At 39.1% G+C, this 13,002-nt stretch overlaps 1 protein-coding gene across 1 annotated transcript in view; it reads right to left on the bottom strand.

Moving 5' to 3' along the window:
- crim1 (cysteine rich transmembrane BMP regulator 1 (chordin-like)) overlaps positions 1 to 13,002 on the bottom strand; it is an 82,295-nt gene that overhangs the window by 29,233 nt on the left and 40,060 nt on the right. Inside the window, exon 5 of the mRNA XM_060879922.1 lies at positions 12,534 to 12,655. Coding sequence (XP_060735905.1) covers positions 12,534 to 12,655 — 122 coding nt within the window. The remainder of the gene's footprint in view (positions 1 to 12,533; positions 12,656 to 13,002) is intronic.

Below are 13,002 nucleotides of genomic sequence, written 5' to 3'. Positions count from 1 at the left end.
TGTGTTATGATGTCTGTCATTTGTACTAAACTCAAGAGCTGCACATTTGTGCTTGGGAAATGAAGGCATTATGTTCTCCAGCTTGCACCTCCAAAAAAAAAAATCTGCACCATTATGTAGCACCAGCAGCATGTGGATAGAAAGCTCATCGGTGAAAGTGAAAAAATAACATTAGCAAACAAAATACTTTAAAAGATTTGTAGTCAGCCCTTTCGTTTGGTTCCCATGGCTGATGAGTGTTGCTGAAACTGTATAAAACATCCTACATATCAGGTATCTGACAGCTCTGTACAACAAAAGGTCTCGGAGCATTCAACACGTTTCAAGTTTCAAACAAGTTTAATGTGAGTAGTGTTATTAGAAACCTGAGAAAAAAGAAAGAAAAAAAGCTCAGCTCATTTCCATGTGAGAATAAGCAATGACATGATTTCAGCCTAAACAGTGTCTATCTTTAAATCCAAAGACTTGTGTTGCCAATTAGTGAGGTCTTAATGAATTACACAAAGAGCCTGTGAGAGTGCACAGTTGTCATGCCAGCAAGGTCCCAAACATCAGGGGAGGGATTTATAATCAGAGCTTTGTCTTTTTTTTTGTTGGTTTGCTCTTCTCATTCCATCTCTGTCTGGTCTTCTCATCAAAATGACAATTGGGCTTGATTTACACAAAAGTGCTGACAATGCTATTATTAGCCAGACAGCTGTTGTGTAACAGACAGACTGTGAGTGTCTTCATCGCTCCAGAGGTTTGTTATAACTAACAGATTCATTCACGACGAGTTAATATGTACGGCATGTATTGAGGAAAAGCAACAGACTTTATAAAGCAGGTAGGAATATAAAACTGACACATGTTACATTAAGAAACATCTGGAATACTTTACCCCTGTGCTTTTTGCTTATATGATAATATTCAGCAACAACATGACTTAATGCTAAACAGTTTGGAGTACAGAGCTTCTGATGAGTTCAGTGCTGCAGAGCCAGTGTGTAATAAAGGGTCAGGTCAATTAGAAATACAGCTTGTGCAGCTTTCCCAAACCATCCAGATGTTCACCATGTGATTTCTGAGCTCGCTGCTCTAGTTATTCATAAACAAGTCTCCCGTGCAGCATGACGGCTTCTATTAGACCTCGAGAGTAACCAAGGAGACGTCGGTGGAAACATACATTTTTAACACGAATCAGAGGTTTCATGTTTAGCAAGCAGAGAGTTCACAAGGAAAAAAAAAAGGATCTTGGTCCCATCTGTTTTATCACTTGTTGTGACCTATCCATTAGACACGGGGAAACTCTGGCCTCAGCATTCCTCTAGCTGCATTCCTGCTTCCAAAGGACGTAACATTAACAGTTGCTCATAAACTCTATGCTCAGAACCGTGCCTGGGTTCTGCCGTTTTATTTCTACCACACAGATGACCATCTGTGTCATCCTTCATGTGTTCACGTTGCATCATACGACTTTCTATCCGTTCTTTACAATGAGAATGTTTAGATAGATATAGAATTTACTGCATCGTCGGGTTTTAAGTCTCTGATTCAAGCACAAATCCTCTTTCACTACAGAGAGAGCTTCATGTAGAGAAAACAAATATTAATAACCTTTATGAAGGTTTTAAAGTAGTAAGCCAAGACAATTCCTTAACCTTTACAACATAGAGAATGTATTCTCACAATGTTGAGAAGGCATTTTCACACACAATTTCTTTCAGCCAGAAGCTGATATACTATTCTGAATGAATTTGGAATGATGTACAGACAAGTTTGATAGATTGTATATAAATATTTGACATAATTTACTCACTGAGAAATAAACAAAGCCATGGACTACAATGACATTATTCTGGAAAAAAAAAAAAAAAAAAAAAACCTCACTGGACACGTCACTGTATTAATACTGAGTAGTTCCTCCTTTGATGGCATGGGTTCCACATGATGTTGGAAAAATTTTGATGTGACAATCGTACAATTCCTCCACTGATGGACACTGAAGTCATTGTCGTGTTCATGAAACCAGTTTGAGACAACTTATGCATTGTGAAATGGTGCATTATCACGCTGGAAATTATGGTCATGAAGGGATGCACATGATCATAGGCTATGGCAGTCAAATGATAATTAATTGGTATTAACAGCCCAAAGGGCCAGGAAAAATTCCCAACACCATCACACCACCTCCATCAGCCTGAATGGCTGACATGAGGCAGGTTTAGTCCATGGATTCATGATGTTGCTGCCAAATTCTGACACCATCATCTGTAAACCTCAGCAGAAATTCAGATTCATTAGACCAGGCTACATTGTTCTAGTCTTCAGCTACACAGTTATGGTGAGTCTTTGTCCACTGCGGCCTCATCTTTCTGTTCTTGGCTGACAGACCTTTAAGCTTATGAGGTCTTCTGCTGTTGTAGCCACCTCATGGTTTAGTGTGTTGTGCATTCTGACATTCTTTTCTGCTCACCACATTTGTACAATGTGATTCAGAGTTACTGTAGACTTTCTGTAGCACCAACCAGTCTGGACATTCTCCATTAAGCTATCTCATCAACAAGGAGTTTCCATCAGCAAAACTGCTGCTGCTCACCGGATCTTTTCTCTTTATGACATTATTCTGAGTAAACTGAAGTGTGTGTAAATCCCAGGAGATCAGCAGTATTCAAAGCAGCCCATATGGCACCAAAAATCATACCACAGTCAGAGTAACTGAAATGACATTTTGTCCACTTTCTGATGGTTGATGTGAAGTTGTTGAACTGCATCCTTATGATTTTATGCATTGTGCTGCTGCTGGCTGAATAATTGCATGAACGTGCAAGTATACAGTATACAAAAAAATAAATGCAATAAAAAGTGCTTGTATAAAGTCATTGAAGGGGAATGCTACATTCAATAAATAACGCTGATGATTCTGAACTGCTTTAAATCTACAGTATAAAACACTGGGTTTTGTTAATGAATATTGTTTTTGCCTGGCTGCTGTGCTTCAAACCACACACAACCACTAAGATGACTACTCTGTTTCTGTCACTCAAGCGCTAAAAATAATCCATCATTCAAATGATACCTGCTCACTGGGGGTCTTGAAGTGGTCCATTTCCACCAGGAGACTGAACAGAAGCAGGTTGACAAATGAACAGAAGGGTTACAGTCAATAACTATACACCTACTAAGGGACCTACATGGTGTCAGGACACCCCCTCATAGCAGCGTCATTCAAAACACATAGCAGCCGGCAGCACTAGTGCACACGCTTCTGCGCTTGCCATGTGTTTGTTTACTTTGCCATGTGGCCCTTGTTTTGTTTTGCTCTAGTTATTGACCTACTTCCGTTTTCCCGATTGTGCATACTGTACGATCATTCCAGTTATCTTTGTTTATAACTGCGCTTGCATCCGTCTGCAGTTGCATCTGTCTCTACGTGCCATACAATACATATGGTAAGTGGACCTGATAATTGGGCCAATAAGTGTAATGTATTGAAAAAATATCCACATTTCCTTTAGATTTTCCTGACATTTATTCTGTATAAGAAATAGTGTTTGCATTAGATAAAATGTGTCTGTGAACACAACGAGTTATTTATAACTTAAGAAGGACACCTGAGAATTATGTGTAATGATACTATGATTCTGCTTCTGAGCATAAAAACAGGAGATGACAAAATTGAATCAAATAGAAATTAATTGCTGATTTATTGTTCTAATTCACCCTGGTTTACAACTACCACACATATACAACTACACTAATATCTTACCTCAGGAACATTCTGCATCAAGCACTGGGAAATCACTACTATCTTTTGTCAAGGACATTCATTCATTCATTCATCTTCTACCGCTTATCCGAACTACCTCGGGTCACGGGGAGCCTGTGCCTATCTCAGGCGTCATCGGGCATCAAGGCAGGATACACCCTGGACGGAGTGCCAACCCATCGCAGGGCACACACACACACTCTCATTCACTCACGCAATCACACACTACAGACAATTTTCCAGAGATGCCAATCAACCTACCATGCATGTCTTTGGACCGGGGGAGGAAACCGGAGTACCCGGAGGAAACCCCCAAGGCACGGGGAGAACATGCAAACTCCACACACACAAGGTGGAGGCGGGAATCGAACCCCGACCCTGGAGGTGTGAGGCGAACGTGCTAACCACTAAGCCACCGTGCCCCCCCTTGTCAAGGACATGATAAATTAATTTTTTTTTTAAAATAAACAAACATTCCAGAGACATGATGACATCTGAAATGAACTGAGACAGACTCGAACAGTTTGCACCTGAAGGGTTGGCAGGTTAGTGGAAACTGAACAAGTCGAGTATTAGCAGAAGACCACTCCATCCAATCAACACCTGCAGAAAGCCAGTTCTGTGTGTGTGTGTGTGTGTGTGTGTGTGTGTGTGTGTGTGTGTGTGTGTGTGTGTGTGTTTGTGTGATGGATGCTGTGAAGTGTGACATCTCCAAGGGACTCTATAATCATATAAATGGTGCACTACAGTGGCCAAGGGCTGGTGTCCAACCTGACACACAATTATGGCTGTAGAGTGAGTCTGGCATGATTAAATTAAACACAAAATCACCTTTATAAATGCCTTAGTAATCAATTTTGTACCAATTTTGCAGTTGCAGCATTTGGCTCTGCTGAACAACCCACCAAGAATGCCAAAGGCAAGTGTTCTCAAAATGTGATCTCATTCTGCAATCTCACTTTAGTCCAGTGTGAAGAACCATTAAAGTAATGTAAAGGTGAGTCGCTGAAATATACCTCGCTTCGTGGTCTGACTCTATCATTTAATGGCTGATGTATATCTTTACTGATTAGACAGCTGCTCTAGAAGTCTTATCTGCTGCAGGAGCATGTTAAAGCAATCGTATAGTAGTAAGCTTGTCTTAAACTGTTATTTAAATCTTTGAAAAATCTGCTGAAGTATAAATTCCAATTGCTGTACATAGTGCCGGTTCCACAGGCTTGTACTTGTTTTTTTTTCTCGAGCAATATAAATATCTATTCCTTTATAATTCACATATTTGTTTGTGAGGAAGACGTGCAGGTGAAGCACATCAAATATGTGACTGGTTATTCTGTTCTTTTGCAGTGTCACTCATATGGTGAAACAGACACCGCCACCCACACACAGACAGCGCTTATCTATAGACAGAAGGTATTTGAGGCGAAAGGAAGCCTGTCTCATTGGTGTTAGTTCACATGGCTGTGTGGAAGCAGCCTGTGAAATTCTCTAGCTGGAGATTAGAAGCACCTTTCAACCTCGGCCACACAACCACAAAGTGTACGTTCAAAATAAAGCTGATGGTAACTAAGAAGCCATTAACCTTCACAAGGGAGCAGATTTACATAATATAACCCAGAATTTACTTAAGAAAATGTTGCTTAACCCTATAACACAAATTGTATCAAAGTTTCTAAGACCTCTGCAAGACCCACATTATCAATACTTTCCTAAAAATTTACAAAAATTTATCCAAGCTCTGGAGTCAATAGCTTTAGGCAGCATTTCTGGATACGGCTGCCTTCACAGACTTTCAAAAACATTAAATTAATAAAATAATTTGTTTCGTTATTGATTTTTCAACATGAATATATACTTTATTGAAGCAAACAATAATGACTTCATATTTTATATAAAATGTTATATAAAAAAATCATGTTGAAAATATGTCGTAACAATATTCAGCAGATCTAAAAGGTAATTTACCTCAATCATCACTGTATAGTATTTCATGATGCAATCCACATTTTTCCAACCAAAATGCACAAAACAATGTTTTTATTACTTCATTAAACTTCAATTTAAAACTTAACTGAATTTTAAACTTTAATTCACTTTAACTTGAACGAAATTAAAATGACATTTAAATTAAAAATTAAAATGGAATTTTAAAATACATTTGAATTGATTTTATATTATTGGAATACTGAGATATTTATATGACATTTTTGTACATAAAACCTAATGTATTTTCCTCATCAATATATTAAATAACACAATTAACTTATTATCCTAATCTAAATTATATGAATCTGAGTCCATCTTTGTTTGAACAAGCACTGAAACAGTTTTTTTGCCTTCCACAAACAAACAAACGAACAGACAGACAGAGAGACAGACAGGCATACAGACAGACAGACAAACAAACAAACAAAAAAAATGAACTAAAACAAAATGTTTTGTATTAGTTCCAAATTCTATATACAGTCTTTGTTTTGTCTAAAAATTGTAGTCAATAATTTGCCCGATGTATCCAATACAATACAACAAAAAACTTTTTAGAAATGTTTACCAAACAAAATTTTTTTGTATTTCGTTTAAAGTCCCAGTAAACATTTTCATTTCCAAAAATTGAAAGAACTATTTCATTGTAAGCTTTACAGGGTTATGTACATTTTAAACACACAATGCAGAGTGGAAATATAACTGAATTAGAGTTAAAGGTCATGACTTGTACTTGGATTCAAACAATGAACCTGTAATGAAAGCTTTATAAAGATGCAAGCTAAACTCCATACATCCTTCAGTCAGACAGAGTAAACCTATACATCTTCATAACACCAGGTAAAAAATCGAGCTGTAGACAGTGATGACTGTACAAAGCTGAGCATTATTTTGGGCTCCTAATAGCCAGCGATTTTCCAGCAGCCCTGTGTTTTTCTGTCCTCCTCTGTGGAGCAGCACATCAGACACAACCTCCCAGCCGCCTGCTTCCCTCCCTTATGCTGGAGCCTGGCTTGTTTTGGCTGCAGCTGCCGCCAGACAGACTAAATAATGTGATAAGGCGCACAGAGCTGCAGGTGTGCTTTGTCTTGGCAGGCCCAAGACAACTATGACCATGCAAATCATGTCCCCTCCTGTAAATCATTTTTTTACTAAAATGCCTTGTGCAAATGTTTCAGCAGTCCTAATTATGTGTAACGTAGCAGCTAGTGAGCTTTACTGAAAAACTGGGAGGTGATTGTGCAGCCAGAGAATTGAAGACTGGAGATCCTGTCAATCCTGGCAGAATTTATAAAGCATTTCTAATTAGTCCGCAATGTGATTTATGTAAGCTAGAAGGGCCTTAATTTCACCCTTCACCTCCAGCATACTGTACGTACAATTCCTTTGGTGTTCTCTGAACAGCAAACAAACAAAAAAGAGTAGGCGGTTAGGTGAAAAGCCACAAATTTCTATACACAACATGATCTGTTTACACTGCAAATCAGAGAGCAGTCCATGTGGATTAAGGCTGATAATCACTTCAACGCCTAGGCTGCTGCTTAAGCCCAGCACTTCACAACATTGCGTGGGTCTTAATTGGAGTACATCATCTGAAAGAGGTTTCGTTCTCCTTGAATTTCTGCACATCACTTGGATGCAACAGAACAAGAAGCATGTAAAGGGCTAATCTTAGTGCTTACTGCTTAGAAGCCAGTAAGTCGGGGGTCCTTCAAGTCCATCAAAGGCAAGGCAAAAAAGACAAAAAAAAATTGTGCTATGGCTGAAATTAGGATTTCTGAGGTTTTTATACTGTATCTTTTGCCCATAGAGTTTCAAGTGGCTTACATAAACAGCCAATCATCCTCTTGACAATGACTGCAATTCTCTCTGAGCAAAAACTAGTGTAATGATTGTGAATGGTTGGGCTGGTGGGAACACAGACACAAAAATGGAATGGTGTGTGTGTGTGTGTGTGTGTGTGTATGTGTGTGTGTGTGTGTGTGTGTGTGTGTGTGTGTGTGTGTGTGTGTGTGTGTGTGTGTGTGTCAGTGCAGAAAATTATTCAGTCCTAAAAATATCATTATTGACACACTGAAATCAAAGTGGAACAGAGAGAGTGTCCAATTCAGCAGCAGAACTCATGGACCCGTGTTTGTGTATTCACTTGTAAATAACATTATCTCACTTCCTCTGAAATGAAGTGATTCTAAGATAAGTGGATAAAGACAACAAAAATGACAAAACTGGAACACGGTGATTTGGATGAGCAAACAAATGGAAAGCAAAAGCTCTTGCGTAGACCTAAGCACTGCTTGTTTACACCAGGAACAGGCTTGTGAAAAAGGCATAATTATGAGGCAGCAGAAACAAACACTCATATAAAGAAGAAAGAGCCTGGCATTTGAGAGTGGGTGTTCACACACACACACACACACACACACACACACACACACACACACAATTTTTTCAATTAAAAAAAGAAGCAGGTTTTATGAAAAGCTGCAGTTTTTGAATAAAAAAAGAAAAAGAAAAAAAACTTTACCTCATGGGGACAAAGCTGTCAGATATTCCTATTCTTGTAGACACACACACACACACACTCTTTCTCACATCACACTCTCTCTCTCTCTCTCTCTCTCTCTCTCTCACACACACACACACACCAGGCTAATCAGACCCTTATCTATCTCCAGCTAGATGACATCATTGTCTGAATGAGAATTCTAGTGAACAAACAGAAGGACTGTCTGAGAATGCTCTCTCCCACACTGTCCCCTACACACATTCTCTTTTGCCAGAACGCGCAAAACTGCGCTCCGTCTCCAGCAAACATCTGCGGCCGACAGAGTAATCTAGCCGCCGGTTTGTTTGCAGATGGCACAGCTGATCCAGACACCATGTGACAGAGCCCTCAGAGCCTGCACGTCCTTCCTGACCATGGAGGGTAACAAGAGCTTGTTCAAACCCCATCACCTCCATCACAACACAGACAGATACACACTTTCTTAACCCTTGTGCTGTGTTTACTATTTAGCGATGGATGTGCAAGCAAATAAGCAAATGTCATGGTTATTTGGCTTCATAGCAATATACACTCATAGAGCATTTTATTAGAAATGCTAACTCATTCATGCAGTTATCTAATCAGCCAATCACATGGCAGCAGCGCAATGCATGAAATCATGCAGAGATGAGTCAAATGCTTCAGGTAATGTTCACATCGATCAGCAGAATGGTGGAAAATGTGATCTATTTACTGTGACACACAGAAATCCTATAAACTGGGACAGAAATCAGGTTTTGGTGTTAGCGCTTTAAAACAAAAGTGCAAGAGCTCCTTTTCCCACTCATCATTTACCAGCAATCTTGTCATGTCATTTTAATGAATAGTCCAACAGAAAAGAAGTAAAGACAAAAAACATCAGAGTTAAATTCACTCAGCTGGCTAGAGATCTATGAGATGCCAAGCATGATGGTGCTGAAAGTGGAATAAGCCTGAAAGATGAAGCTTTGAAAGCTGATCTGTTGGAACAGAGTATAGAAATAAGGAGGCGAGAGAGATGGACAGAAGACCTAAAGCCCTGCTGCTTGGGTCGCTTTGGGTAGAGATGAAGTATTGGCTAATTCCCACAGGCATTACCTTCAGTAACGGCTTTATAGGCGATGCAGGAAACTATTAACCTAAGTGACCAAAACGTTAATGAAAGGCATTATACATAAAAACCAACCCCGAACTGAACTCGGAATAAATCCTGGGTGCCAATGATGATCATACGTTAATTATAAAGATTAATAGGCAAGGCATTTAGGGTGGACTTTCCTTTCATTTCTTGCTTATCCTCTTGATATCGGGTATGAGATAAATAAGAGAAAGATGACGTGACATTGTTGCATTCATGTCTATATGAACAGGAATGAAATAAAATGTTTTATTTTCATTAGCAAAGCCAAAATACTCGGAAATCTTAGCTTTAGTACTGTTCTGGTTCAAAAATGAAATGAAAAATGAAAAGCTGCCAACACTATTAGCACCACAGTGAAAATGAGAATTGTTACTCACAGTGAGATGGCTAGCACGCTTAGCTACTGGTCTTTAGCATACAATGTAACAGCTCAGGGTTATTCAGCTCAAGAAGTGTTACTTTTAGTTGCACAGGTTAGCTAATGTTAGATAGCATTTGAGCTACAATATTACCTAGCTTTCGACATAAATAAAATCAAATGACAAACTTTTAGCTGTTTAGCTGTATGTTTTTTAGCTTTCCAGCAAACCTTGCTACTGTACTAGATATGATTTCCTTATATAACAATTAGCCTAATTTAAGATTTAAGACTAATATAAAATAGTTAATTAGTAAGTTAGCTGAGCATTAGCTGGATTACTGCTAATTCAGGATATGGCAATTCTTTTTTGGTACAGATTTTTGGTGGTTAAAAGTGCAAACAGAAAAGAAACTTAAATGAATGATTTTCATTTGAAGAAAACACTAGGGCTAGCAACACTAATGAAGTTAAAATATCTAATTCTCCATGCACTGTAGATGAGATGCAGGCATTTATCATAGCCATCCTCACATTTAGCCGTTTAGCTTATTAACTGAAGCATGTGTAACACCTCATGGTACGGCGTGGGCTCAGTGGATGTGTCATGCAATGCTCTTCAGTTCTTTTGAAATCTGTAAAGAAATCTTCCTGTGCTGACAGGATGTTGAGATGGGAAAACAGGATACCAGGAGTTGTAGCACACAACTGATGATGTAAAAGCAGGACAGCTGTTTTTTATTGATGCTATAGGTTAACACCCATACGGATGAGTTCATCCTTCCACTGTTCTCTGCTCTCTCTCTCCCCCCTTAGGCTGTGTGATATTAATACAGGCTCGATGCCCGAATGTAGCCACCAGTGGCCAGATGTTCAATCAAAGTGTTCCTGTTTCCGGGGCTTTGATGCTCCCCTGAGCTGATCTTGAGCCCTGCCTCTTTGTTCTCTAATCAGCCGCCAGACACAGAGCTACTTCACAGCGCGCCACTGAGATGACACACACCCTGGCTCCTCATCATAGCACAGATGTTTGCGCTTTCTGGGTTGCGCTTGCGTGTCTCTGTCTGTTAATGTATGTATTGTGTGTTCATCCTTTTCTTATCCTTCAAGCATCAAGCACAGGAGGCTTTTATTAAATGCTCTCTCATGTGTAGCACATGCCTGAGGCTTAAATGAAGGATAAACAGGAAACAAATAAACACCTGCCAGGGAGGTGCAATCATTTTAACACATGCCTTTTCCTGTTGTTATCCCTATATTGATGCTTGTGTGCAGTCAGACACGCTGGATGTCTCATTTTTCTTTATTTCGGATTCCACTGGCTCTTTCTTCATTATTCATCTTTGCCTCTTTTTAAATATCTGTAGCTGCACCATTTCATTCTGCCAATACACCTTTTGTCCAGGTGCATAAATATTTGGACACTGATAAAGTTATGGTTGAAGAATTTTATCTGTATGTTGGACATAGAGTGCAGACAAAAAGACAATGCAGTCAGAAATCCTCAAGAACTCAGAGGAACTGAAAAAAGCTGTAGTGACGGCATGGCAGCACAGCACCAGTGGAACTAATCCAATGCCGGGTGACGTCTATGGGACTGAGATTTCAGGCAGTCACTGACCGCAGCCAATTACATTTGACAATTTAATTTATGATCATTAGTTTGTCCAATTACCCTTTGGTCCCTTGCAAGGGGGGTTTGGGTGGACCACATACAAAGTCCTGTAATCTGTAATTCCTACATCAGTCACCCAATGTGGATGTAAAAAATATATTATACTGTATATGTGAAATATATATCTTGAATATGGTAATATTTATGCAGTATTTCCTAATTAAAAGATTAGAATAAACCAAATCAATTAATATTAATATTAATTAAAATTAATATTAATATTAATATTTCCTAATTAAAAGATTAGAATAAACCAAATCAATTAATATTAAACAGTATTTTCTTATTTCAAGCTTGGAATACTTATTCTACTAGCAGAAGAAGCAACTTTTAAGCAAGATTTCAAGTGTTTATGTCTAGGAGGACAAATGGAATATGGAAGTTTTTGAATAAACTTTTATTTGATTTGCCCTTATTCAGGAGTTTCACTTGATAAAATTCAATCATTTTTGCAGTGCGGGTTTTTCCGGCCACCATGTGTATGTTTTGATGGCAAAACAAACGTCCGAATAATATTTGTGTTTTATTCTTGCTAATACTTAAGGGATCGGGTCAAAGTACCATCACTGCTAAAATCAGCATGTGCTAGATATGATTTATTACACCGACACGGATTCCACAGGCGTAATAGACCTCTTAGACACTGAGAGTGATTTGAGGTTAGTTGGGCAAGCAATTGAAGAAGCAAGGTCATGGCCCTGCCTGTCTGTTTCCATTTCACTCTCCACATAAATGTACAAACAAAATCCAACTGCATTAATTTCAGAGTTCAACCGCAAATGCCACAAATGCAAAAAAGTCTTCCTCAGTCAGATATCATTACTTCTCTACAAAGCACATACTTTCACTGCATTTTTACAAGGTAGTGAACTCAGCTCAAGCAACTCTGTGGATCTTTGTTTTTCCTTTAAACAAATATACTCTGTTTTTCTGCGCAGTCTAAATGAGCTTGCTGCTGTGTGTTTACATTGCTCAGGAAGCTCATTACAAGACACTGCATTAGTATATTCGCATGCACACATCACACACACTCTGTCCTCCCACTGCAACACAAGCACACATGCACACACACACGTGCATACATGATGAGTAAACAAGACCTACCATTGACACACTCATACACATCACAGCACCGTCCCGGCGTTCCATCACCACGGGAGACCAAGTGGGGCAGGGAACCTGCTGAGCACTGTGGGAAGGTGCAGACTCCTGGCAAACACTCACACCTGAGAAGAAGAAGACAGGAAAATGGCAGAGGAAATGACAAAAATACAGGGACATAAAAAACAGACAAGTGTGTCAATCAATAATAATTCAGGCTACATTTCATGGTGTAATGCCGTCAGTCATTTTTGGCATTTGTACAGGCATGTGTTTCACTAAAACGCTTTAAAGCCTGAGCAAATAAGAGCGTTGTAAAGCCGTGAACAGACACAGTTACAGTTCAGCCGTGCATAATAGAGATAAATGCTTAGTGAAGTGAAGGATCATGGTCCTGGCTGTGAGAGCCGTGCTAAAGTGATAGAGAGGTATGACAGAGATCTGAGGCATGTATGTGTGTGTTTGTGTGTCT

This window comes from Tachysurus vachellii, chromosome 10, assembly GCF_030014155.1.
Source record: "Tachysurus vachellii isolate PV-2020 chromosome 10, HZAU_Pvac_v1, whole genome shotgun sequence".
In the NCBI taxonomy this organism is placed as follows: Eukaryota; Metazoa; Chordata; class Actinopteri; order Siluriformes; family Bagridae; genus Tachysurus; species Tachysurus vachellii.
Note: the sequence above shows the minus strand (reverse complement) of the source record. Positions and strands in the feature narration are given on the sequence as shown.